The sequence below is a fragment of the Pan troglodytes genome, chromosome 1 (genome assembly GCF_028858775.2).
Source record: "Pan troglodytes isolate AG18354 chromosome 1, NHGRI_mPanTro3-v2.0_pri, whole genome shotgun sequence".
Classification (NCBI taxonomy): Eukaryota; Metazoa; Chordata; class Mammalia; order Primates; family Hominidae; genus Pan; species Pan troglodytes.
The window spans coordinates 123,130,948-123,158,560 of NC_072398.2; the positions used below are offsets into that span (position 1 = coordinate 123,130,948).

A 27,613-nucleotide genomic window follows, 5' to 3' on the forward strand; every position below is an offset into this window, starting at 1 on the left:
TAAACATACAAAATGATATGAGAGGAGGTAAGTTCAGGGTCTGAGTTCCTGGCTGTTGTTGGAACAACTGATTTCTGTGTAGTGATTCAGAAGATGTGAGACACCCTAATTTACAAGTACAGAGGTATCTTCTTTTCTGCAAACAGCAGTACAACAATAGTTTCTCTTACGCAGCTGTGAATGAACAGAATTATTACAATTAATGATATCTCATTTGATTGGCGCCTTAGAGAATTAAGACCTTTCACACCTAATATACAACTTTGTTGTGAAGGCAGATATTTATATTCTCATTTTACTGATGAGAGACTACCCGGAGACGCTATGTCACATCTGAAGGATTAGGTACTTTCTCTGTTAAGTCCAATGTTCCTTCCGTTATTCCATGCTAGGCAGTAATAAGTTCTGTCTTGCCTGAGTAATAAGCTCCAAACCTCGGAACTGCACCCATCTTGAGAAGGAGGAGGGCGCTGTGGTTTTTTCTGATAAGTGCAGCTGGCAGACACTCTATACGCTTAATCACGGGCAAATCCTAGCTAAGCTGCCTACCAAACTAGTCCTTCTTTTCCCCGCTGCCCACGCAGATGGCTGTTGATCTTTTCTGCAACAAATCCAGGAGTTTCTCCTTTTTGTTTTATAATTGCTCCAATAGATGCTTTAGGATTTAACTCTCTGCTTTTTAAAGCAGAATCGCCATCCCAGGTGTGCAACCACGAAAAAGTTAGACATCCGTGAGAGACAATGCCCTCCATGGCCCAGTTTCCAGGCAGAGAGAAGGAGCTCTGGGCTGACCGCCAAGGCTCCGGCCCGAGGGGGTCTTTAAGTGGAGTAACCAGTCTTCAAGACCCCGCTCCCAAGCCACCGACGCGCTGACGCTGCAGCCCTGGACCTGCTGGGGGCCTCTTTCTCGGACCCGCACTGCTGACAGCGGGACTGGCAACTGGGCGGAGGTCGACCCCGGGTCCGCACAGCCCCTCCCGAGACCCAGCTCGCAGCTCCCTCACTTCCTGCTCTCTGGAGGCGGGCCCGGCCAGTGCCGCCGAGGCCAGCGCGGCGAGCTCCTCCCCAGCAGCGGCGGGACGGCCACACCCTGCGCGTCGCGCGGGCTCGGGTGGGGTCTCCGCTCCTGCGCCCTGCGCGCCGCAGCCGCACCCCCGACGGCGCCCCAAACGCTGTTGCGCCGCGCGCCCCGCCCAGCCCGGCCTCGCGCTGGTCCCGGTCTCGCCCCGCAGCCCTCGATCTCCCGTGACTTCCTCGGCCAGGCCGCCCGCGCCTCTGGGACCATGTTGCGCTGGCTGCGGGGCTTCGTGCTGCCCACCGCGGCCTGCCAGGACGCGGAGCCGCCGACGCGCTACGAGACCCTCTTCCAGGCACTGGACCGCAATGGGGACGGAGTGGTGGACATCGGCGAGCTGCAGGAGGGGCTCAGGAACCTGGGCATCCCTCTGGGCCAGGACGCCGAGGAGGTGGGTCGCCGCCGGGGCGCCGCCTGAGCGTAGGGAGGGCTGCGGGCGCTGGGGACACTGCGAGGACCGAGGAGGGCGGCGGCCTGAGGCGTTGCCAGGAGAGGAAGGAGGAACTGTGGCGCTCAGCGCTCCGGTGGCTTCAGAAACTCGGGCGTGGGGCCGCGACCGGCGACCCCGGTAACAGAAGTGGGTCATAATACGAAAGTCTACTGGTATTTGTCCAGATAAAATGAGTGTTGTGGACACTCTGGCCCACGGGCATTGTTAAATTTTTAAGACACTTTGGTCCTGAATCCATCCCAGGTTCTTTGTTTTTTTTTTTAATACCTTGCAGACATGTAATCCGTTTTAGCTGTCAGACTTCAGTGGGTCCCAAGTTTTGTAAAAAGGCGCACACATTCGATCTCTTTCGAAGCTGCTTTGTTACAGCAGCTATGTGTGTTGTCTGCTGTTTCAAAACTGTTTGAAAACCAATCGCGTGTTTCCCCCACTTCCTGTTGAGAAGGAATGGCGGCATTCCATTGTTTAAGACATTCCTAGGTTAATGCCCTAGGTACATAAATTGATCTGAAGGGTTGACCTGACCTGCGACTGAGCAATTTCATTTTCTCTGAGTCATCTTAACTGTGCCCCTGAACTTCTGCCCCTTTAGTAGGGTGGAGATATGTGGAACTTCTCCAACCCTGTTGAAGCGTTCCCTGACACTGGCATTCTCTTATCCAAAGAGGGAAAGTGATTAGGTTACTATGAGGGCCAACAACTGTTATATAGTTATATTTAACTTCTCTTTTAATGTCTTTGGTAGTTATAGGCCTCTTCAGTTTACTGTTTCTTCTAGAGTCAGATTTAGTAAGTTACAATTTTTTTTGAAACTGCCCGTTCTGTCCAAGGTTCATAATACTCACCGATGATTTTATAACACTTCTGACTGAATCTGTAGGTAGGTTCTCTATTTCATTCCTGATATCTATCCTTTTCTCCCCTTTAATCTTGCCAAAGTTTTGTGTATTTTATTCATACTTTGAAGGAACCAACTTTTGGTACTTTGTGCTGATTGTCCCAGAAATGGCCCAGTTGGAGTTCCCCACCATGTCCAATCATTGGCTGGAAGCAGCCCAGGAAAGGGACGGCCTTGCTGCAGTGCATCAGCAGATGCCAGGGTTAGAGGCTAGAGAGTGGAAGTCAACTGTGTTCCTCACAGTAGGTGCCTTTGAAGGGAGATCTCAGTGGTACAACTCCATGGTCCCTACAATATACGAAAGCTCTTTGGAGTGCTCAATGATTTTTAAGATTGTAAAGGGATCCTGAGATCAAAAAGCTTGAGAATTGCTGCTGTATCACCATTTTTACGTAACTGCATCATATTCTGTTATATGTTTGTGTCATAGTATACGTTACCAATTCTTTTTAAACCACCTTTTACTTTATTGATAGTTTAAAAACGATTGTAAGTGAAATTGCAATGGATGTCCTTTGTATTCATTTTCTCATTCTGGTCCAGTTACTTTCATAGGATAAATTTTGAGGAGTGGACATTGCTGAGTCTGAAGGTAACACACATTTTAAACTGGGATATGTATTGCCTTTCGGAAACCTTGGACCCATTTTCACTCTTTTGACTGACAGTGCTTGCTTCTCCACATCCTCGCTCATTCAGGGTATCAGTCTTTGTAAAGTCTGCTATTCTGCAGGTGAAATTCCTTTTCATTTCCTGTCTTAGTCCATTTAGTGTTGCTGTAGTGGAATATCTGAGACTGGGTAATTTATAAAGAAAAGACATTTATTTAGCTCACAGTTCTGCAGGCTGGGAAGTTTAAGAAGCGTGGTGCTGGCATCTGCTGGACTCCTGGGGAGGGCTTTCCTGCTGTGTCACAACATGGTGGAAAGTCAAAGTTGAAGTGGACATGTGTGAAGAAGCAAAATCCGAGGGGTGTCCTGGCTTTATAGCAACCCAGCCTCGAGGGAACTGATCCATTACTGAGGGAACTAATTCAGTCTCATGAGAGAGAGAACTCACTCACTACTGCAAGAATGACACCAAGCCATTCATGAGGGATCTGCCTCCGTAACCCTGACACCTCCTGTTAGGTCCCTCCTCCCAACACGGCCACATCAGGGATCAGACTTCAACATGAGTTTTTGTGGGGACAAACAAAACGTAGCACTTGCTTTGCCTTTTGGTTCTATTTACATCCTCCACAGGATTGCATTATGCCTACCCATTTGGTGAGGGCAGTCTTCTTTAATTGGTTTACTGATTCAAATGCTACCCTCCTCCAGAGACATCCTCACAGACACACCCAGAAATCATGTTTTACCAGCTATCTGGGCATCCCTTAGTCCAGACGAGTTGATACATAAAATTAACCATCACACGTGGGATAGAATTAGGATTACACAGTCAACCTTTATGGGAGAAAATTTCAGAGGCATGTCAGGGGTTTGTGTAATGTCAAGGAGTGAGGACATTGGCTACTTGAGCATAGAAGTGAGAACTGTGGGGTGACTCTTCGGTGGAAAGTTTCAAGGTAGTAGTTTGTATCTAAGCCAAATACTCAGCTTGAAGCAAAATCTCTATAAATTTTCATCTGATTTGATCTCATCTCCGTGTTTCCAAGCATTTGTAATGAATTGAGCATTTAGAAGAAAACAAATTTCTGTTTAAGTTTCTTTAGATTTTAGATGGAAAGAATGTAGAAATAAGAGTAGAATGTAGAAATAGGCATAAGGAATATAATAGCTAACCATTACTAAGTGTTCCAGAATTATCCAGGGAAGAGAAAAGGATTCAAGGCAAGTCCTGAGACAAAATTAAGAACCAATTGGAAGTGAAAGCGCTACATTTTTTTTTTTCTGGTATGACCTTTCTTTTCTATATGTTCCAAATCTCCTCACTATGAAATTAGTGAAAAATTAAAGTTAAAAATTAGAGAAAATTCACATTAAGTTCTCCTAGGACTCAGTAGTATAAGGGTATAGACTGAGAGTAGAATGTAGTGTGAGAACAAGGAGATACAGTATTTAACCATTACTAATTGTCTTATACTTGTCTAGTAATCCTATTTCCTTTTAAAAGTCTTCAGTTATTTTCTCTTTATGCACCTCCTTCTCCCTCTTGTCTTCCTCCTTCTACCCCCGTCTTCTTTCTTCCTGTGGAGCCTTCATGAATGGGATTAGTGCTTGTATAAAAGTGACCTGGAAGACCTTCCTTGCCCCTTCCACCATGTGAGGACACAGTGAGAAAACAGTGGTCCATGGAACCAGAAAGTGGGTCCTCACTAGACACTAAATCTCCTAGCACTTCGATCTAGGACTTCCAGTGTCTGGAACTGCAAGAAATCAATGCTTATTGTTTAAGTAAGCCAATAGTATTTTTGTCATAGCAGCCCAGATGGACTAGGACAATTACCAAGAGCAAGAAGGGAAGCAGCAAGCTACAAGAGAGTTCCGTCCTTGGTGTAAATTGACCGTGTAACCCTTGTCAAGTTTGAGCCTTACTGGAGCTTTACTTTCTTATTCTTAAAATGCAGATATCTTGCCTGCATCCTGGACAGAGCTTTTAACAAGGTCATATGTTGCAGAATATGAAAGTTCATGTTAAAAAACCCTTTAAAATGTGGTATCCCGTTTACTAGCTGGTGAACTTCTTGAGGAACCTCTGTGCCCACGGGTATGAAGTGTATGCTGAATGATCACCCAATGTTAGAGGAGTGGGTGGACTGGTAACCTGATTTAAGGGCCATTCTAACTCTTACATTCTATGATTTTTTAAATTCTCTGTCTTTAAGTTTTTACATTTACAATCACAGAAAAAATAGAGTCACATAGAAGAATAGTAGCTTAGCAAATGTTTATTGCATTGAATGGAATCAGGATTTCACTCCATTAAGTAATTCCTCTGTTAACAAGGAGGGTTCATTTCATTTTTATTTCATTAATATTGCTTTTTTTTTTTTTTCTGGAGACAGAATCTTGCTCTATCACCAAGGCTGGAGTGCAGTGGTGCGATCTCGGCTCACTGCAGCGCGATCTCGGCTCACTGCAGCCTCTGCTTCCTGGATTCAAGCGATTCTTGTGCCTCAGCCTCCCAAGCAGCTGAGATTACAGGCACATGCCACCACACCTGGTTAACTTTTGTATTTTCTAGTAGAGATGGGATTTTGCCATGTTGGTCAGGCTGGTCTTGAATTCCTGGCCTCTAGTGATCTGCCTGCCTCTGCCTCTGAAAGTGCTAAGATTACAGGCATGAGCTACCATGGCCAGCCCATTTCCTTAATATTTTAATTGTCAGACATGTTATGGTTTCTGGCACAATATTAAGAAGACATGATATAGAAATCATAGGGTGAATTTTAGGGCATCACAACAGAAAGATTATGGTATAAGAAAAACAATGGAATTCCAGCTACATTTCTGTCAAATGTTCTAAAATATATAAAATCTGTATCTTTTGTGTTCTCTCCTGATTTATATTCTAAATTTGATGTTATCCTTCTCTGCAGAAATAAAGTATCTGAAAGAATGAAAAAAATGGAAGAATTCTTTAGTAAGGTATAAAACACCCTTTCCATCTTTGTAGCATTCTAAGCCTTTTGTCACCTTTCCAAACTCTCAACATGCCATATTCCCTGACTAGGCCACAACCATGTACATTGATCCCTTTATTTTCTTCTCTCTGCCTGAGATTTCTCTCATTCCCCCTTCTCTGCCTGGTATATGATTGCCCATTGTTTAAGGCCCCAACTCACCTTTATAATTTTCCTAGCCCACTTTCTTTATCGGTATTCCATAAAAAACATTTAGAAAGAAGCTTCCACAAGACAACATTCTGTAATACACTGCTTAACTTCTTTTGACCCTGCTGAGTTCAAAAATCTTATCTTTTTAAGGATCAAATGGAGTCCACCAAGGTATCTATATTTGACAGGATTTATGAAAACAAAAGGATTTGTTGAGAAAGTTTGAAGCCTAACTCTGAAACGTGGATCATAGTGTTTACTACACATTAACTGTTTTAGTGGATATAATGGTTATTATTATAGGCTGTGGAATCAGAACAGCATTCAAATGTTTTCACCGCTTGCTAGACTGTGGCCTTGGGCATGTTATTTAATGCCTGGAGGCCTCAAATGTTAACTAGGAATGGTAAGACCTACCCAGTAACTTAGCATAAATAGTAAATTCGTTCATTTCATGTTTTCAAACAGTGCCAGACATTGTTTAATGAACTGGGGATATAGTGGTGAACAACACTGACAGCTTCTTCACTGTATTCTCAAAACCCTCCCTATAGTAAGTAGGTCTGTCTGTGTGTGTAGGTGCATGGGGAATAAAAAATAATAAGCAAATAATGAACAGGGTAATTTCAAAAAGCAGAAAGAGCTATTCAACAAAACTACCTGCCTTTTATTAGATGAAACTCTCAACTCTATGGTTTGTTCTCTCCTGTCAATTCTGTTAAATGCTGTCAGTCTGTTTTCCTTATCACCCTGGCCATGACTTCTGTCTTTTCTGCTTGGTCCTGTAGACTCTAACCCAAGGCTCATTCTCTGCCTGGCTATCTGCCTTCTGTGGCTCTTTGCCACTACCTACATTCTCTGTGTTGCACAGGGAAGGACCATTCCCCGTGGACCATAAAATTCTCTTTTTGAAAGAATTCATTCTTGATTGGGCCACAGCACATCTTGTGAAACAGCATTAGACATTTGCCACTGCTCAACAGCTCTGGGGGAAAATGTTTATTGAGAAGCGTACAGTAGTTTTTTTGACTAACCATGGTGCAACCTCCTCCCAGAGGGAAACCTAGGAGTATTTCAAGGACATGTGATGGTCTGTTTTTGTCCCCAGTATCTGACATGATGGGTAGTATAGAGCAAGAGCTTACAGATAATGGCTAAATTAAATTTTCTTTTTGAATTTTAATATTCAACTTTTTAGGGTACCCAATCTCCATATTTAGGAAAATAAATTACATAAAAAGTGGAGAGTTTTTATTGTGAAACTGCACCTCCATATTCCCAGTGGTGCAGGATGAGGGAGCACAGGTGTTGGTCTGGGGAAGCCAGGGCCCTCTGTGGTTCCGGAGGGTGAGGATTAAGAGGAAGCCTTAGATAGTATTTATGAGTATCTCCTGACTTCTCTCTGGGACCCAAGATCACTGAACTTTTGCCTATTTTGAGATCATCTTTCCAATCCAGCCACTAACAGCTGAAGGATGGGCTTGCCCTGGAGCCATTGTAGTGGTTGGATGAAGATAAAAGATAAAAAACTGTGAGGGGAGGTGTCACAGAAGAAAGGGCCCATGTGGGCAGATTTTCATTCAATTCCTAGTCTTTATTACAGCAGTTCTCCAGTGCTGCAACCTTAGAAAAGGATTCCTACAACACAATGTAGGTACCCATCAGCAGCAGATTGGATAAAGAAAATGTGGTACATACACACCATGGAATACTATGCAGCCATAAAAAAGGAGCAAAATCATGTCCTTTGCAGCAACATGAATGCAGCTGGAAGCCAATAACTTAAACGAATTATTGTAGAAACAGAAAAATACTGTGTTCTCATTTACAGGGGGAGCTACACCTTGGGTAAATGGGGCATAAAGATGGGAACAGTAGACCCTAGGGACTCCAAAAGGGGGGAGGGAGGGAGGAGGGCAAGGGCTGGAAAACTTCCTACTGGGTACTTTGTTCACAACCTGGGTGATGGCACGATTAGGAGCTCAAACCCCAGTATCACACAGTATACCCTTGTAACAAGCTGATGGTGTAACCCCTGAATCTACAATAAAATTATTTTATTTTAAACAATCATTATAAAGATTTTTAAAAAGAAGGATTCCTAGACAGGTGCAGCCAAACAATTTTTTTTAAATGTTGGCAGGCCGCCACCGCCAGTCACTTATGCTGCAATAGCCCACGTCCCAACATTCCCAACCTACTTCTCTCCAAAAGAGAAGCTATGCTTTCATATGGCCCTGTGCTGGGTTCTCCCTGGAAGTTTCTGGGGAAAGGGGCGTGAGTTGCCCTGACTGGACTCTTCCTGGAGTGGGAGGCCGGGGCTTCTGATCAGACGTGAGTGAGGCAGGAACTCCGCGGTCTCCCAGCGCAGCCCAGAGTGCGGTCCCACGCAGGTCCCGGGTCCTGCGTGCTCCCGCCTTTGCGCTGAAGCCGTTAGGATGAGCCCTCTCCTTCCAGAGCTTTAACCGATGAAGGTGCTTTGTGTTTGGCGCCCCTGAGGAGGATGCTGTCTTAGGCCTCTTCCCACTGGACGTGTGTGGTGGGCAGAGATCCCGTTGGTCCGTCGCACTTCCACCCCCCTGGGGCTCACTCAGGCCGCGGAGCTGCGAGGGAGACATCCTCGATGGACTCCCTCTACGGAGATCTCTTTTGGTACCTGGACTATAACAAGGATGGGACCTTGGACATTTTTGAGCTTCAGGAAGGCCTGGAGGATATAGGGGCCATTCAATCTCTAGAGGAAGCGAAGATGGGTCTCACTGGGGCTGTAATCAGAGAGACGTTGGGGCTGGGAGCCCTGGAGAGGCATTGGGCAGAGAGGGCAAAATTTACATATTGTCAAGCTTGACCTGGGCTCACTGCAGTGTTCAGGTGGTTGACCAGCGTTACCGTTTATTAAGAATAACAACACAGCTAACACATTTCTCAAGTATTTTTCTCCGTTTTCTCCCTGGCTGTAGTAAAATCTCCAACTTCAGATTGCTCTCAAGATGTTGGCTACATACAGCCTTGTCTTAGGAGTCACCTTGTTCAATGTGCTCACCTGTCATTAGTCACCCAGAGGGGCGTCTAGGCCAAAGATGCACCCTCCCCAGTTCAGAGAACTGGGATCATCACTCTACGTGTATTTGGGAGTGGGGTGGTGATTGGAAATTTTCTGATGTTATGTTTTGGTTTCTGTTCCTGGAAGGGGGCAGTGGAAGTGGCTTTTACTCTTGGGTTTCACTAGTGCTGAGGTTTCCTCATAATATGCCTTAATTAATAGACCCTAGTTATCAGTACCGAGCTTAGGCTAACCCTTCTCTTCCCCAGAAGGCTAACCTACAGGCTCCTTCTCAGCACGTTGTGCTTCGTACATACTCCTATTGCAGTATTTCCAAGTCATTTTTCATTTGGAATTTATTATTGTATATAATAATTACTTTATAAGTATATTTGCTCTTTGGATGTTTGACCCGGTAGACTGGGAGATCATGAGCATGTGGACTATTGAATTTATTTTGGATAATTGGTACTTCGTGCCCAAAAAACTGTCAGTTGAGTTCTGTCATGTTGAAATTTAGTAAAACTCTTTCTATTAGCCATGTGAACTTTGGGAATATTGAAGCGTCCATTCAGTCATGGGTCAGTTCTAGTTTGAGCACATTCTGTATTCCAAGCCCCATACCCTGGTATCCTCATCTGTTATATCAGAGGCCTGGACTGTGTACTTTCTGTGGACCAATTCAGTCCAAAATGTTATTTCTGCAAAGCTTATCTGGATTTTTAATTCCTAGAAAAAAGCAGTGTTTCTCCTTTTAAAGTTAAGTGTTCTTGTTCAGGTGCAGTGGCTCATGCCTGTAATTCCAGCACTTTGGGAGGCCAAGGCAGGTGGATCACTTGGGGCCAGGAGTTCAAGACCAGCCTGGCCAATATGGTAAAACCCCATCTCTACTAAAAATGCAAAAATTAACCGGATGTGGTGGTGGGTGTGTGTAGTCCCAGGAGGCTGAGGCAGGAGAATCACTTGAGCCTGGGAGGCAGAGGTTGCAGCAAGCTGAGATTGCATCACTGCACTCCAACCTGGGTGACAGAGTGAGACTCCATCTCAAAAAGAAAAAAAAAAAAAAGTTAAGTGTTCTTCATATTTGTTTAAAGACACTCATATTTAGATTTGCAAGTGTAACTTGTATTTGTTTATTTGATATAAACTAGTCTTTCATAAGAAATTCTGGGTTAACTATCAAGTCGAATCTTTTGAAACACATTTCTTCCTTATTGAAACAAAAGGTTTGTAGATCTGTCTTGCATTTTTGGCAAGGATGCTTTGTGTACCTAGTGGTGACTGATGAGGGTTCACATGTCAAAACCCAAGGGAGGGGTATCCCCAGAGAATTCTGCACCAACCACACAGAACATTCTGTTTCAGAGGAGCACCATTGTGACTTTTCCTCAAGTGGCAGTCACATCGTTAGGAGGTTTTGATGTGAGGTCTCTTCCCACACGTCTCCACCTCCCCAGTAGGAAAATTTGTTTATATAGACAAAACTCAACGATTTAAAAAAAAAAAAAAAGAAATGGTACTTACATTGTCGTGTTAAGATACAAAAACAATAACTTTTTATTGTGAAAATAGTCTGTTTTTGAACAATATATTGTTTTGTTTTTTCCTGTGAAAGTTGAGAAACTAAATATACGAAGAGATAATGGTCAGACCATAAATAAAAATAGAACTTTGACTCAAAATTTACAGCAGTCTGCCCAGAAAACCAGCCCTTAATCTAAAATAAACAGACCAGGAAACCAGCCTGTTATGTCAGACTTATAGGAAGTCAGGTTGCTATCTCTAGAGACAATACACAAAGTTATGCAATAACTGCTGTAACAGCCCCAAATGGTCAGAATTTGATTAATAACCGACAGCCCCCCTAATTTTTTTCTTCACTTCCAACTTAGGACGAACCAGAGAAAGCTAAATATGCACCACCTACTAATCAAATAGGGTGCCGCGTTTCTAATGAGCCCTCCTACAGCTTCCCCAGGCCAGCAGCCCCCAATCAGGAAACGCCTGAAGCCTTCCCTTTTTCCCACTGTAAAGCTTTCCCACTCCTCTGCCTGCCTTTGAGTCTCTGTCAATACACAAGTGAGGGTGTCTGACTCCCTTGCTATAGCAAACTTGGGCCAAGTAGATTTTACTTTTCTCATTTGATTGGTCTTTTATTTCTACAAGGAACATACAGGAAAATTTAAAGGGGAATCCATTCCTAATCTTTCATATTATAGTAGTCCCCTTTTATCTGCAGGGCATATTTTCCAAGACCCCCACTGAATACCTGAAACTGTGGGTAATATTGAACCCTATATATACTCTCTCTATATATACATATATATATATTTTAGTATTTTTTTACTTTATCTTTAATTAGCTTTAGCTCTTTTTTTTTTTTTTTTTGAGATGGAGTCTCACTCTGTCACCCAGGCTGAGTGCAGGGGTGCAGTCTTGGTTCACTGCAACCTCTGTCTACCGGGTTCAAGCAATTCTTGTGCCTCAACCTCCGGAGTAGCTGGGACTACAGGCATGTGCCACCACTCCTGGCTAATTGTTTTAAATTTTAGTAGAAACGGGATTTCACCAAGTTGGCCAGACTGGTCTCGTACTTCTGACCTCAAGTGATCCGCCCACCTTGGCCTCCCAAAGTGCTGGGATTACAGGCGTGAGCCACCATGCGCCCAGCCATAGACTATGTATTTTTGATCTGATAACTGGTTCAGCTACTAAGTGACTAACAGGCAAGTAGCATCTATAGTGTGGATATGCTGGACAAAAGGACATTCACCTCCTGGGCAGGATGGCACAGAATGTTGAGAGATTTTATCATGCTACTCAGAATGGTGTGCAATTTAAAACTTATGAGTTGTTTGTTTCTGGAGTTTTCCATTTAATAGTTCAGACCATGATTGACTGCAGGTAACTGAAACTGTGGAGAGTGAAACTGTGGATAAGGGAGGACTATTGTATTGTTAAGTCAGACTCATTAGGCAATCATAACTCTTGATTTACCATCAGAAATGCTGCAGAAATATGGGTTAAAAAAAAAACTGTTCAAAAATAGGGTCAGGGATGTCCTTTAACTTGTTACTTCCAAAATGTTAGTGAAAACTGTGGCCCCAAAGAGTGAAAGGAACCAATGACTAAGAGAAAATCTTGTTTTCAGAATGACAGGTTAACAAAGAAGCAACTTGTTGAAACACTGAAAATCTCTCCACTTGTAAGATAACACAAAACTGGCTAAAACTGGTTGGAATGAATATGGCCAACTCAAGTCTGCACAGAACTAACTTGGTGATGTTACAGCCCAAATTTCCACCACATATTTTATACTAACTCCCCCCGGATTTTCACACATGATCCGTGAGGTAGCATGAAGAGGTAACTATGCATGCCTAAGGACTTCGGAGACCTCCCCATTTCCTTCCACCAATCACCCACTAATCCCAGAATCCGCCCCCAAACCTTTTCTAATAACTACCTTAAAGCAGCATAGGGAGACAGATTTGAGCTGGACTTCTGTCTTCTTGTGGGTCATCTTGCAATAAAAAGCTTTTCTTTTCTCAAAACCTGGTATTATAGTATTGACTTCTAGTTCATCGGGCAGCAAGCCCCTTTTGGTCGGTGACTATTCTTGTTCGCTGATATTTCCATTGGCCAAAATATAAACCTCTCAGATGAAACTTCAGTACGTAAATGGCGCCACAGAATGCTGTGATATTTTTCTCTTGGATTATAGCAGGTTACTTTACTGAATACTGTAGGCAGTTATAACACACTAAGTATTTGTGTATCTAAACATAGAAAAGATACAGTAAAAATATGGTAATTTTTTTCAACTTTTAGTTGAGATTTGGGGGGTATGTGCACATTTGTTACAAGGGTATATTGCATGATGCTGAGGTTTGGGGTACAATTGAACCCTGTCACCCAGGTAGTGAGCATAGTACCCAATCGATAATTTTTCAACCCTTGTCCATTCCCTCCCCATTCTTGTAGTCCCCAGTTTCTGCTTTTCCCATCTTTATATCCGTGTGCACCCCATGTTTTGCTCCCATGTGTATGTGAGAACTTGTGGTGTTTGGTTTTCTATTTCTGCGTTGATTTGCTTAGGATAATGGCCTTCAGCTGCATCCATGTTGCTGCAGAGGACATGATTTTATTCTTCTTTATGGCTGTGTAGTATTCCATGGTGAAAATATAGTACTATAAACTTACTAAATCACTGTCATATATATGGTCTATCATTGACTGAAATGTATACAGTGCATGAATATGTATATATATATATATAATGTCTTATCTATTTGTGTATTATTAGATTTGATTCGCTAATATTTTATACAGGAGTTTTGCATCTTTTTCACTAGTTGACATTGCTTGTAATTTTCCTTTTTTTGTGATGTCCCTGTTAGGTTTTAGAATCAAGTGTATACCCGCCTCATAAAATGGGTTGGAAAATGTTCCCACCCTTTCTGTTCTCTGGAAAATTGGTGTTTTTTTCTTAAAGTTTGGTAGACATTATTGTTAAAACCATGGGGGCCTCGATTTTTCTTCATGGAAATGTTTTCAAATTACACTTTAAATTTCTTTAAAATCTGAGTATAGGGCTACTCAGACTTTCTGCTGTCTTATGTCAGTTTTTAATAAGTTGTTTTTGTAGGCATTTGTTATCTCACTTTCATATTTTTGATATAAAGCTGTTCATAATATCATTAATGTCTATAGTGTCTAGTAGTTTCCATCTTTACTTTCTGACATTGGTTATTTGCCAGTTTTAGGAGTTTATCAATTTTATTAGTCTTTTCAAAGAACCATCTTTTGGCTTTGTTAATCCTCCCAATGGTGTGTTTTCTTTCTCATTACTTTTTGCTCTTTATTTCCTTCAACTTCTTTTTTGCTTAATTTTAAAATAATTTCTTGAGATTGAGATAAGCCTCAATGATGGGTCACCGATTTCCAGTCTTTCTTCTTTTCTAATTATGCATTTTAAACCATAAATCTTTCTCTAAGTGTAGCTTTAGTTGCAGCTCACAAGTTTCAGATCTGTCTCTCAGTCTGGAGGTTGGAGATCTGACCATGACCATGAAACCATCCAGTCACAATGTGGCATTATTTTTTTTAATTTTTTTTTTTTGAGATAGAGTTTCACTCTTATTGCCTAGGCTGGTGTGCAATGGTGCGATCTCGGCTCACAGCAATCTCCACCTCCCAGGCTCAAGCGATTCTTTTGCCTCAGCCTCCCAAGTAGCTGGGATTACAGGCATGCGCCACCATGCCCAACTAATTTTGTATTTTTAGTAGAGATGGGGGTTCTCCATGTTGGTCAGGTTGGTCTTGAACTCCTGACCTCAGGTGATCTGCCCGCCTCAGCCTCCCAAAGTGCTGGGATTATAGGAATGAGCCACTGTGCCCAGCCCACCTTGGCATTATTTACCCAGAAGAGCATGACCATCAGAACAGTAGAATTTGTAAGCTTCGAGTGGGTGACTATGAGTGTCATAATAGGTAGATAGGTTATATTTTGGGTGGTGGTAGGAGAGGGCTTACAGTTTGCTATGACAGCTTTTTGTATGGATCATCCTTAGTAAAAGATTATTTAATTTTTGAAATCAAAGGGGAAAACACTATTTTAGGCTTTCTTCTTTCTTCCTTTTTTAGAGACAGGGTCTTGCTCTGTCACCAGGTTAGACTGCAGTGGTGCAATATTGCTCACTGTAACCTCAAATTCCTGGGCTCAAGTGATCCTCCTACCTCAGCCTCCAATAGCTAGTATTTACAGGCATGCACCAACACATCTGGCTAATTTTAAAAATTTTTTATGGAGATGAGGTCTCACTATGTTGTCCAGTCTGGTCTTGAATCCTGACCTCAAGTGATCCTCCCCCATCAGCCTCCCAAAGTGCTGCAATATTTTAAATCCTGTGGTAGGTCAAGTGGTTGTCTTCTATCTTGGGGTTTATAAAGTACATGTCAAGAAATTTAGGGTGTGGTTAGATTAGCTTTAAAAATGTCATGTTTTATAAAAATCAATGCATCATTTTTCTGATTGAAAATTTAACACAAGACTCAGAATCTTTTTGCAGTAGTGGAATTACTTTTATTATAGATCTTTGCGACAATGAATGATGATACATCTGGCCAAAAATAGGTACTATAGTCTTTTAGGAAAACAGCTAATCTGCTTGAAATATGTGTAGAAATAATTTAGTGCATCAGCCCATATTGGCAATAACTTCTCTCTAATTTTTTTTATAGAAAATTTTTACTACTGGAGATGTCAACAAAGATGGGAAGCTGGATTTTGAAGAATTTATGAAGTACCTTAAAGACCATGAGAAGAAAATGAAATTGGCATTTAAGAGTTTAGACAAGAATAATGATGGTGTGTCTTTCTTTTGTATTTATCACCAGCTATGAAGAAGCATTTATCATGCTTTCAAGAGTCTAAAAGGATGCTTATTTAATCTCTCTGGTTTTAGATGATAATTATTATTTGTGTTAATACTTTTTTTTAGTAATGTGATTTTTATGTAGAGTTTATATTAGTGAAGAAAACTTATAGATAGCTTTTCTTTTTCATTACTTTGAAATGTAATGAATTACATTTCTGAATTAAAAACTGTGGGCAGGGCCTGTTGTAAATGTTAACTATGGAACATTATGCTGATTTGAGTTAAACCTGTAGGTTAAAAATAATAATTATATTTTCTTGTCCTCTGGGTAAAATGAGATTTCTTTTTATTTGTATAGAAGAATGACAGTTGTGTCATCTAAAATTTAAAAAACTTTCAGATTATCTTGCATCTGTTAGTCTTTTTGGAAGAATTAATTTAGAGAAGATATCTCTGATCCTGGAAATTAGGGAAAAATAGCATATAAACGTTTAAGTGTGTACCTTCTGGTTAAGATTATGACTTCTATATTTCGATTAATAGGTTGGAGTTTGTCTTAATCTGTTTTCTGTTGCTGTAATGGAATACCACAGACTGGGTAATTTATGAAGAAATGAAATTTATTTCTTATAGTTCTGGAGGCTGGGAAGTTCAAAGTTGAGGAGCCGAATCTGGTGAGGGCCTCTTACTATGTCATAACATGCTAGCAGGCATCACAGAGCAAATGCACTACCTCAGATCTCTCTTCCTCTTCTTAAAAAGCCACTAGTCCCATCATGGGGGCCCTACTCTGAAGACCTTATCTAATTCTAATTGGAAATAGGGTCTTGAAGCCCTCATCACTAGAGGTAACCTTTAACAGGAAGAGAGAATTTATAAAAATTATAATGCAGCACCAAACCCCTCCCTACTTGTGAATAGTCAAGGTCATTTCATTTACAGACTTGTTATTAAAGAAACAGGTTAAACAAATAGATTGAGAGGAAATGTGGTTCATGTCTGAGATCAGCAAACTTTTTTGTCCAGAAGTCCAGATAATAAATATTTTAGCTTTGTGGGTCATGTGGTCTCAGTTGTAGCTACTTGTCTCTGCTGCTGTACCTCAAAAGCAGCCATGGATAATATGTAAATGAATGGGGATGACTGATTTCCAATAAAACTTTATTTACAAAGATAGTTAATACACCTTATTTGGCTTGAGGGTTATAGTTTGCCATCCCCTGATTTACAATGAATATTAAAGTTTAATTCAAAGCAAGTTCCTTCAAACAAACAAACTAAACTCTAGATGGTTTTGAAGATTATTCACATCTGTGACTCTCAGCCAGGAAGAGCTGAGTTTGGGTTGGAAAGTAGTACTATTGGAACATTTGTTGCCCATAAGCCTTACAATATATGCCCCTAAGTCTAGCCTTAGTCCAGTCTTCTAGCAAAACTCAGTTTTCTTTCTTCTCTGCAAACTTTCATTCCAACATCGACCCTCTGCAGTTCAGATTGTCTTGCAGGTCAGATTGTCTGTGTGCTGCTATGGCAGGCAGTAGCTGAGAGATGGAGCTACCTTAAGATCAATTGCCAGATAATCAGAGGTCAATTATCCCAGTGCATTAGTAGTGTACATATCAATTGTTCATTTTATAAAATTCTAAATGAACCAGAGGCAATAATTAAAGATGAAATTTTGATGGTATATTTGTAGGAAATCTACACAATGTTTCCCTAATTTCCCATGTTTGTGTATTTTAAAACAATGTGGCATTATTGGTTCATATTTTTATTTTTTAGACTTCCTTAATGCAAAACATATACAGTTGATCCTCATTATTTGGGGATTCTGTATTTGCAAATTTGCCTACTCAATAAAATTTATCCCCAAAGTAACCCCAAAATATATACTCACAGTACTTTCCCAGGCATTCATGGACATGCACAGAGCAGTGAAAAACTTGAGTTGCTCAGCATGTACATTCCTAGCTAGTAGAATAAGGCAACATTCTGCCTTCTTGTTTCAGCTCTCATACTATTAACTAGCAAGTATCCCTTTCAAGGTCTATTTTGTGCCAGTTTTTGCATTTTTGTATTTTTGTTGGTAATTTCCTTTTTAAAATGTTCCCCAAAGGTAGTGCTGAAGTGCTGTCTAGTGTTCCTAAGTGCAAGAAAGCCATAGCATGCCTTATGGAGAAAATATATGCGTTTGATAAGCTTTGCCCCAAATTCAATGTTAGTGAATCAACAGCACACATTAAATGAGGTGCCTTCAAACAGAAACAGACATAAGACATGGTTATGTATTAATCAGTTGATGAAAGTGTTGTAATCAGAGGCTCACAGGAACCTAACCCTGTTTTTCCTGTAGGAACAATGGTTTGGTATTTGCTAATTCAGTGTTTGCAATGAATATAGAACTTTATGGAAGATGATTGCTGTGAATAATGAGAATTAACCATATCTCTTTAAGAGTGCATTTCTAAAGGAGAATATTCAGAAGGGTATTTGCATAATTTCTTTACTAACAGATGCTGCCTCTCACTGTCCTTACATGGTCCAGATTCTCATGCTGCTCCTTCCCTCTCCCCAGAAGGATTCTCTCAGAATCCTATCATCTCTCCAGGATCCTTTCTCCAAGAAAGTCTATCCTTTCACCACTAACAGTAATTTTGGTCTTCCTCTTTTTCTGGAGAAGTCAGCTGTTTATGCTGCTTCAGCACCAGACCCTCTCTTACTTTGTTTTGTTTCATTCTTTTTCATGTACAGTAGTCTTAGGATTCTCATGAGCCTGTGAGCTGCTAGAAGGAAATACAGCAGTGCTTACATTTATTGCTTCTATTTTATTTTCTATTTTCTCTTCCTGTCTTCTGAATGTTCTCCTTCTGTCCACAAACATGCTCTAATTTCCCTAGTATTAAAAATTTTCTGTCTTTTGTTGTTCTTTTATCCTTGCTCCCTTATTTTTACTGCCAGATTTTTATTTTTATTTATTTATTTTTGAGATGGAGTCTCACTCTGTCACCCAGGCTGGGGTGCAGTGGTGCGATCTCAGCTCACTGAAACCTCCGCCTCCCAGCTTCAAGCAATTTTCCTCTCTTAGCCTCCCAAGTAGCTGGGATTATGGGCACCTGCCACCATGCCTGGCTGATTTTTCTATTTTTAGTAGAGACGGGGTTTCACCATGTTGGCCACACTGCTCTCTAACTGCTGACCTCAGGTGAACCACCCGCCTCAGCCTCCAAAAGTGCTGGGATTGCAGGTGTGAGTCACTGTGCTTGGCCTTTTACTGCTAGATTTTTAAAAGAATAGTCTGTGCTTTAGCTCTATTTCCTCATTTACTACTTCTCTTTAACTCAGTCATATATGATGTTTTGCATAGTAAATGTCTAGTAATTTATTAAAAATGTAGAAATAGGTACTTTTAAAATGAGTAGATCCTACTTTAATTGAATTTATCTTGGAGTTAGAATATCTTGATTTGGATCTTAGTTCTGCTACTTCTTAATTACATTACTTGGTAAGGCCACTTGAGAAGTCAGTCTCTTTGGAGGAATATTATTTATCTATAAGGCTGTTATAATTACTGAATTTTAAAAAATGTGTATTTATTTTTTAATGTATTTGTTACATTTTTAGTATTGATGTTGGGATAGGCATTTAAGCAAGTCTATAACTCACCTACATGCATAATTTTGCCTTAATCAGTTTAAAGCTTTCTCTTAAATGAGAGATTTGAAATTCATAATTTCTGTGGTTCTTATCAGTTCTGAGTTTTATTTTTTGCCCTTTTTATTTTTTTAAAGGAAAAATTGAGGCTTCAGAAATTGTCCAGTCTCTCCAGACACTGGGTCTGACTATTTCTGAACAACAAGCAGAGTTGATTCTTCAAAGGTAAGCTCTTCATGTTGGTCAACAATTGACTTTCACTTTAATATCCTGCATTAGAACTCTGTGTTTGTAAGTGTGGCTTTAAAACACCTCCCTAGTCTTCATTATGTATATCCAAGATCATTTTGTCTTTTTTCCTCTCATTCATTTTGTATGTGTACATTTATCTAAAGTGTAAGAATGGGAAGTGTAAGCTCAGACTGGACTCTTTCTTTCAAGGCCTCAAAGGATAGTGGAATGGCAGGAAGTAAGGTTTTAACTCCATAGATGAGGAGCTAAAGAGTTTTGGTGTTGCTTTTTCTCCATTTGGTTTCTAATGTGACAGTAAAACTCATTGATTCAAACTAAGAAGACTAGCAGATTCATCACATTATTTAACCTACATGTGACTGGAAAAAAGGGAAATTACTAAGCTCTCCAAGCTAACAAAGAAATACCTGTTTAAACTTTCAGAAAACAGAAATGCAAATTTGAACCTTATTGTCTGGGGCAATCAGTTTGACTATTTAAGTCAGACTTTTATACTCTTAATGTTTTGTTTCATGGGATAGAGCAGTAATCTCTGCAGCCCAGGTGCTCTCAAATACTCTGTTGCTATAAACATAGGGCAGGAACTGATTTTTTATGATAACGTAAAACAGAAAAGGACAATTACATTGTATTAATATTGTTGTGAATATTTTCAGTCCTCACATTGTCTAAAAAAACTTTCTAAATGGCTTTGTTATTGAATTTATCTCATTTTATATCTGTGCCAGTAGCATTTTCATCCTTTCTCTCTCTTCATAATTTCTTTTACAAACAGCTACTCAAGAGGAAGGCTCAAAGTCTCAAGGCTGAGCACGTAATGACTTTTGTTAGTACTAGATGAGAAGGGCTTTCCTGAGGAAATGAAAACCTAAAACATGAAAAGAAGATAAACAGAATTTGGACAGTGAGATATAGAGCATATAATATTCTGCTTCTAAAGTAATATTCTTCTAGGAAAGTGAGGGCGTTTCCCTGGCTGTTAGGCCAGAAATCATATTCCTATATTTTCTTTGATAGCTTTAGGAATAATGCAAATTCTAAGCCCAAGCTTCAGAATAGACTAAGAAGTATTAGCTTAGCTGCCATGACAAAATACCATAGGCTGGATGCATTAAACAACGGAAATTTAGTTTTTCACAGGTCTGGGAGCTGGAAGTTTAAGATGAGAGTGCCAGCATGGTTGGGTTGTAGTGAGGGCTCTCTTTCTGGCTTGCAGATAGACCCCTTCTCACTGTATTGTCATATGGCAGAGAGAGAGAGAGAGAGAGAGAGAAAGAGAGAGAGAGAGAGAGAGAGATCTTTCTCTTGATTTCTATTATAAGGCCATAGTCCTGTTGGATCAGGGTTCCATTCTTATGACTTTATTTGACTTTACCCCCTAAAGATGCTATCTCCAGATATAATCACACGGTGGGTTAGGGCCTCAACATTTGGATTTGGGAGGGACACAGCTCAGTCCATAGCAAAGGATAATGCAGAGGGTTGGATATTTAAAAGTAGTGACACAATTTTTAATATAAATATTTTATGGTAACTTTTTTTTTTTTTTTTGAGATGGAGTCTAGCTCTGTTGCCCAGGCTGGAGTGCAATGGTGCGATCTCAGCTCACTGCAACCTCCGCCTCCCAGGTTCAAGCAATTCTCCTGCCTCAGCCTCCTGAGTAGTTGGGACTATAGGCACGCGCCACCACGCCTGGCTATTTTTTTTTTTATTTTTACTAGAGACGGGTTTGCACCATATTGGTCAGGCTTGTCTCGAACTCCTGACATCAGGTGATCCACCCATCTTGGCCTCCCAAAGTGCTGGGATTACAGAAGTGAGCCACCGCACCCAGCCAGCAGCTTTACTGAGATGTAATTCACATGCCATAAATTCACTTTTCTAAAGTATACAATTCAGTGACTTAAAACATTTATTTATTTTTAAATTGACAGAATTATATGTATTTATCATGTACAACATGATGTTTTGAAGTATATGTACATTGTGGAGTGACTAAGTCTAGCTAATTAACATGATACATCTCATACTTAATGATTTCTGTGGTGAGAACACTTTACATCCATTCTCTTAGTATTTTTCGAGAATATAATATATTATTATTAATTGTAGTCTTCATGTTGTACAGTGGAGCTCTTGAACTTATTCCTCATGTCAAGCTGAAATTGTGTGTCCTTTAACACAAACCATACCCGACTCCCAAAGTATTCTGCTCTCTGCTTCTATGAGATTAACTTTTTCTGATTCCACATGAGTGAGATCATGCAGTATTTATTTGTCTTTACCAGGCTTATTTCATTCATGTTGTTACAGATAACAGGATTTCCTTCTTTTTTTAATGGCCGAATAGTTTTCTATTGTATATGTATAGCACATTTTCTCTCTTCATGCATTGGTGGACACTTAGGTTGATTCCGTATCTTGGCTATTGTGAATAGTGCTATAATGAACATGGGAATGCACATGGCTCTTTGACATATTGATTTCATTTTATATATGTATATATATATATATGTATACACACACATACATACAGTGGTGGGATTGCAGGATCATATGGTAGTTCTATATTTAATTTTTAAAGGAACTCCATACTGCTTTCCATAATGGCTGTATTAGTTTAACTCCTCACCAACAGGGTGCAAAAGTTCCCTTTTCTCTACATACTTGCCAACACTTGTTATCTTTTGTCTCTTTGGTAATAGTCATTCTAAGTGTAGTATGAGGTGATATCTCATTGTGGCTTTTATTTGCATTTCTGTGGTAATTAGTGATATCGAGCTTTTTTTTTTTTTTCTTGTACTTTTTGGCCATTTGTATGTCTTTGAAAAATGTCTATTGGGGTTTTTTGGTTGTTTATTTGAGGTTTTTTGTTTTTATGTAGGCATTTACTGCCATAAACTTTGCTCTTAAAACTGCTTTTACTGTGTTCCATGGGTTTTGGTATTATGTGTTTCCATTTTTTTTCATCTCAGGAAATTTTTGAATTTTGCTTTCAGTTTCTTCATTGACCCACTGATCATTCAGGAGCATGTTGTTTAATTTCCATGTATTTGTGAATTTGCTGAAGCACCTCTGTTACTGATTTCTAGTTGTTGTTGTTGTTTTTTGAGACGGAGTCTCACTCTGTCCTCGAGCTGGAGGGCTGTGGCCCGATCTTGGCTCACTGCAAGCTCCACCTCCCGGGTTCCCGTCATTGTCCTGCCTCAGCCTCCCGAGTAGCTGGGACTACAGGCACCCGCCACCATGCCCGGCTAATTTTTTGTGTGTTGAGTAGAGACGGGGTTTCACTGTGTTAGCCAGGATGGTCTTGATCTCCTGGCCTCGTGATCTGCCCGCCTCGGCCTCCCAGAGTGCTAGGATTACAGGCGTGAGCCACCGCGCCTGGCCTGATTTCTAGTTTTTTATTATTGTGGTTGGAAAAGAAACTTGATATGATTTCATTCTGCTTAAATTTGTTAAGACTTGTTTTGTGGCCTAACATATGATATCCCCTGGTGCATGTTCCATGTGCAGTTGAGAAGAATGTGTATTCTCTTGCCATTAGGTGAAATGTTTTATGTCTGATCTGTCCATTTGTTCTAGAGTATAGTTTAAGTCTGATGTTTCTTACTGATTTTCTGTTGAGATGATTTGTCTATTGCTGAAGGTAGGGTGTTGAAGTCCCCTACTATTGCTGTATTGCAGTCTATCTCTCCTTTCAGACGTATTAATGGTTTTTATTTTATTTTATTTTATTTGTTGTTGTTGTTGTTGTTGTTGTTTTTGAGACGGAGTCTCACTCTGTCGCCAGGCTGGAGTGCAGTGGCAGGGTCTCGGCTCACTGCAGCCCCTGCCTCACGGTTCAAGCGATTCTCCTGCCTCAGCCTCCCGAGTCGCTGGGACTACAGGCACATGCCACCACGCCCAGCTAATTTTTGTATTTTTAGTAAAGACGGGGTTTCACCATGTTGGCCAGGATGGTCTTGATCTCTTGACTTCATGATCCACCCGCCTTGGCCTCCCAAAGTGCTGGGATTACAGGTGTGAGCCACCACCCCTGGCCAATGTTTGGTATTTATCTTTAGGTGCTCTGATGTTGGGTTCATATATATTTATAAAAAACAATAGCTACATAACTTATTAAGGGATATGCAATATAAAATATATAAAGTGTGACACTGAAAGTTTTAAATGGGAGGAGTGGAGTAAAAGTGCCTTCATATAACTTACTATTGTATCCTCTTGTTGAATTGACCCTTTTATCATTATATAGGAACCTTGTTTCTCCTTTACAATTTCTGACTTAAAGTTTGTTTTATATGATATAAGTAAAGTTACTCCTGCTCTCCTTTGGTTTCTGTTTCCATGGAATATCTTTTTCCATTCCTTCACCATCAGTCTGTGTGTATTTTTACAGATGAAATGAGTCTGTCATGGGCAGCATATAGTTGGATCTAGTTTTTTTTATCCACTCAGACACTGTGTTTTTTGATTGGATAATTTAATCCATTCATGTTCAAGGTAATTATTGATAAGTAAGGACTTTGTACTGCCATTTTGCTTATTGTTTCATGGTTCTTTTATAGATCCTTTATTCTTTTCTTCCTCTCTTGCTGTCTTTTTTTTGTGGTTAAGTGATTTTCTCTAGTGGTATGTTTTGATTTCTTGCTTTTTATTTTTTGTGTATCTCCTATTGGTTTTTGGTTTGTGGTTACCAAGAGGTTACAAAAAACATCTTAAGAGTTATAATAGTTTATTTTAACTTGATAACTTAATTTTTATTGCAAAAACCCCCCAAAACAAAAAAAATCTACACTTTTACTTAATCCCCTGAAATTTTGAATTTTTGATGTCACAGTTTACATCTTTTCATATTGTGTATCCCTTAAATTATTGTAGCTATTATTACTTTTAATAGTTTTCTGTTTCCTACTACAGATGTAAGTGATTTGCATACCATCATTACAGTATTAGAGTATTTTGAATTTACCTGTGTACTTTCTTTTATCAGTCAGTTTTATACTTTCAGATGTTTTTGTGTTACTCATTAGCATCTTTTTCTTTTAGCTTGAGGAGCTCCTTTTACGTTTCTTATAAAATAGGTGCGGTCATGATTATCTCCCTCAGCTATTGTTTGTCTGGGAAAGTATCTCTCCTTCATTTCTGAAGGACACTTTGCTGGGTACATTACCCTTGGTTGGTATTTTTCTCCTTGAACACTTTAAATATATCATCCCTTTCTCTCCTGACCTGTTAGGTCTCTGCTGACAAGTCTGTTTCCAACCATATTGGGACTCTCTTATATGTTATTTGCTTCTTATCTTTTGCTGTTTTCAGGATCCTCTCATTGTCTTTGATTTTTGATAGTTTGATTGTAATATGTCTTGGGGTAGTCTTGTTTGGATTGAATCTGATTAGAGACCTTGGACTTTTTCTGCATGTAGATATTTACCTCTTTCTCCAGGTTTGGAAAATTTTCTGTTACTGTTTCTTTAATTAAGCTTTTTACCCCTTTTATCTTCCTTTTCTCCTTCTTCAACTCCTGTGACTCAAAACTTTGCTCTTTTGATGCTGTTCCATAAATCTTGTAAGCTTTCTTCGTTCATTTTCATTCTTTTTTCTCCTCTGTGTATTTTCAAACAACCTGTCTTTGAGTTCATAGTTTCTTTCTTCTTCTTGATCACTTCTGCAGTTGATGCTCCCATATTGCATTTTAATTTTGTTCATTGTATTTTTCAGCCCCATGATTTCTGTTTGATTTTTTCTTTTATTATTTCATCTCTTTATTACCTTTCTCTTTGTGGTCACTCGTTATTTTCCTAATTTCATTGAATTGTTTCTTTGTATTTTCTTGAAGTTTGCTGAGCTTTCTTTGAATTCTATGTCAGTTCATACATCTCTGTTTCTTTAGGGATGGTCGCTGGTACTTTATTTTGTTTCTTTAGTGGTGTCATTTGTTCCTGATTGTTGTTGATGTTTGTGGCCTTGTGTTTACATCTGTGCATTTGAAGAAGTAGGCACTTATTTCAGTCTTTGCAGACTGGCTTTGTCTGAGAATGCCCTTCAACAGTCAGCCTGTCTAGAGATTCTTTAATATTTAATTAAATATCTTTAATATTTTGAAGAACTTCCAAATTGTTTCTAAAGTGGCTACACCATTTTATAATCCCAGCAGCAATGAATGAAGGTTTCAGTTTCTCCATAGCTATATGAATACTCATTACTGTCCGTCTTTTCATTTTTTGATTTTTTTTTTTTTTGAGAAAGGGTCTTGCTCTGTCATCCCATCTGGAGTGCAATGGCACAATCATGGCTCATTGCAGCCTTGACTTCCCTGGCTTAATTGATCCTCTCACCTCCTGAGTACCTGGGACTACAGGCATTGTACCACAATGCCTGGCTAATTTTTATATTTTTTGTAGAGATGTGGTTTTGCCATGTTGCCTAGTGTATTAGTCCATTCTCATGCTGCTATAAAGAACTGCCTGAGACTGGGTAATTTATAAAGGAAAGAGGTTTAATTGACTCACACTTTTGCTTGGTTGAGGAGCCCTCAGGAAACTTACAATCATGGTGGAAGGGGAAGCAAACACGTCCTTCTTCACATGATGGCAGGAGGAGCAGTGCCTAGCAAAGAGGGAAAAAAACCCTTATAAAATAATCAGATCTCATGAGAAGTTACTCACTATCATGAGAACATCAGAATGAGGGTAGCCTCCTCCATGATTCAATTACCTCCCACTGGGTCCCTCCCGTGACATGTGGGGATTATTGGAACTATAATTCAAAATGAGATTTGGGTGAGGACACAGCCAAACTATATCATTTTTGCCCTGGTCCCTCCCAAATCCCATGTTCTCATATTGCAAAACACAATAATGCCTTTCCAGCAGTCCCCCAGCGTCTTAACTCATTCCAGCGTTAACCTAAAAGTCCAAGGTTTCATCAGAGACAAGGCAAGTCCCTTCTGCCTATAAGCCTGTAAAATCAAAAGCAAGGTAGTTATTATACTTCCTAGATACAATGAGGGTACAGGCATTGATTAAATATACTTGTTCCAAATGGGAGAAATTGGCCAAAATGAAGGGGCTACAGGCCCCAAGTAAGTCCGAAATCTAGTGGAATAGTCAAATCTTAAAGCTCCAAAATGATCTCCTTTGACTCCACATCACACATCCAGCTCATGCTAATGCAAGAAGTGGGCTCCCATGGCCTTGGGCATCTGTACTCCTGTGGCTTTTCAGGGTACAGACCCCCTTCTGGCTCTTTTCACAGGCTGGCGTTGAGTGTCTGTGGCTTTACCAGGTGCATGGTGCAAGCTGTCGGTGGATCTACTATTCTGGGTACTGGAGGATGGTGGCCCTCTTTTCACAGCTCCACTAGGCAGTGCTCCAGTGGGGACTCTGTGTGAAGGCTCCAACCCCACATTTCCCTTCTGCACTGCCCTAGCAGAGGTTCTCCTCAAGGGCTCCACCCCTGCAGCAAACTTCTGTCTGGACATCCAGGCATTTCCATACATCCTCTGAAATCTAGGCAGAGGATCTCAAACCTTAATTCTTATCTTCTGTGTACCCGCAGACTCAACACCTTGTGGAAGCTGCCAGGGCTTGGGGCTTGCACCTTCTGAAGCCATGGCCTGAGCTGTACCTTGGCTCCGTTTAGCCATGGCTGGGATGCAGGGCACCAAGTCCTGAGACTGCACAAAGCAGCAAGGCCCTGGGCCTGGCCCAGGAAACCATTTTTTCCTCCTGGGCCTCTGGGCCTATGATGGGAGGGCCCTTCCTGAAGACCTCTGAAATGCCCTGGAGGCATTTCCCCCATTGTCTTAGTGATTAACATTTCACTCCTTGTTTCTTATGCAGATTTCTGCCGCTGGCTTGAATTTTTTCCTCAGAAAGTAGATTTTTCTTTTCTGTCACATCATCAGGGTGCAAATTTGACAAACTTTTGTCCTCTGCTTCCTGTGGAATGCTTTGCCACTTAGAAATTTCTTCTGCCTGATACCCCAAATCATCTCTCTTAGGTTCAAAGTTCCACAGATCTCTAGGGCAGGGGCAAAAAGCCACCAGTCTCTTTGCTATAGCATAACAAGAGTCATCT

The 27,613-nt window shown here is 40.5% G+C and overlaps 1 protein-coding gene across 1 annotated transcript in view; it reads left to right on the top strand.

Moving 5' to 3' along the window:
- The first annotated feature begins 1,033 nt into the window (after positions 1 to 1,033).
- SLC25A24 (solute carrier family 25 member 24) overlaps positions 1,034 to 27,613 on the top strand; it is a 64,122-nt gene continuing 37,542 nt past the window's right edge. The window contains exons 1-3 of the mRNA XM_514375.8: positions 1,034 to 1,466; positions 15,492 to 15,618; positions 19,417 to 19,504. Coding sequence (XP_514375.5) covers positions 1,284 to 1,466; positions 15,492 to 15,618; positions 19,417 to 19,504 — 398 coding nt within the window. The 5' untranslated portion in view covers positions 1,034 to 1,283. The remainder of the gene's footprint in view (positions 1,467 to 15,491; positions 15,619 to 19,416; positions 19,505 to 27,613) is intronic.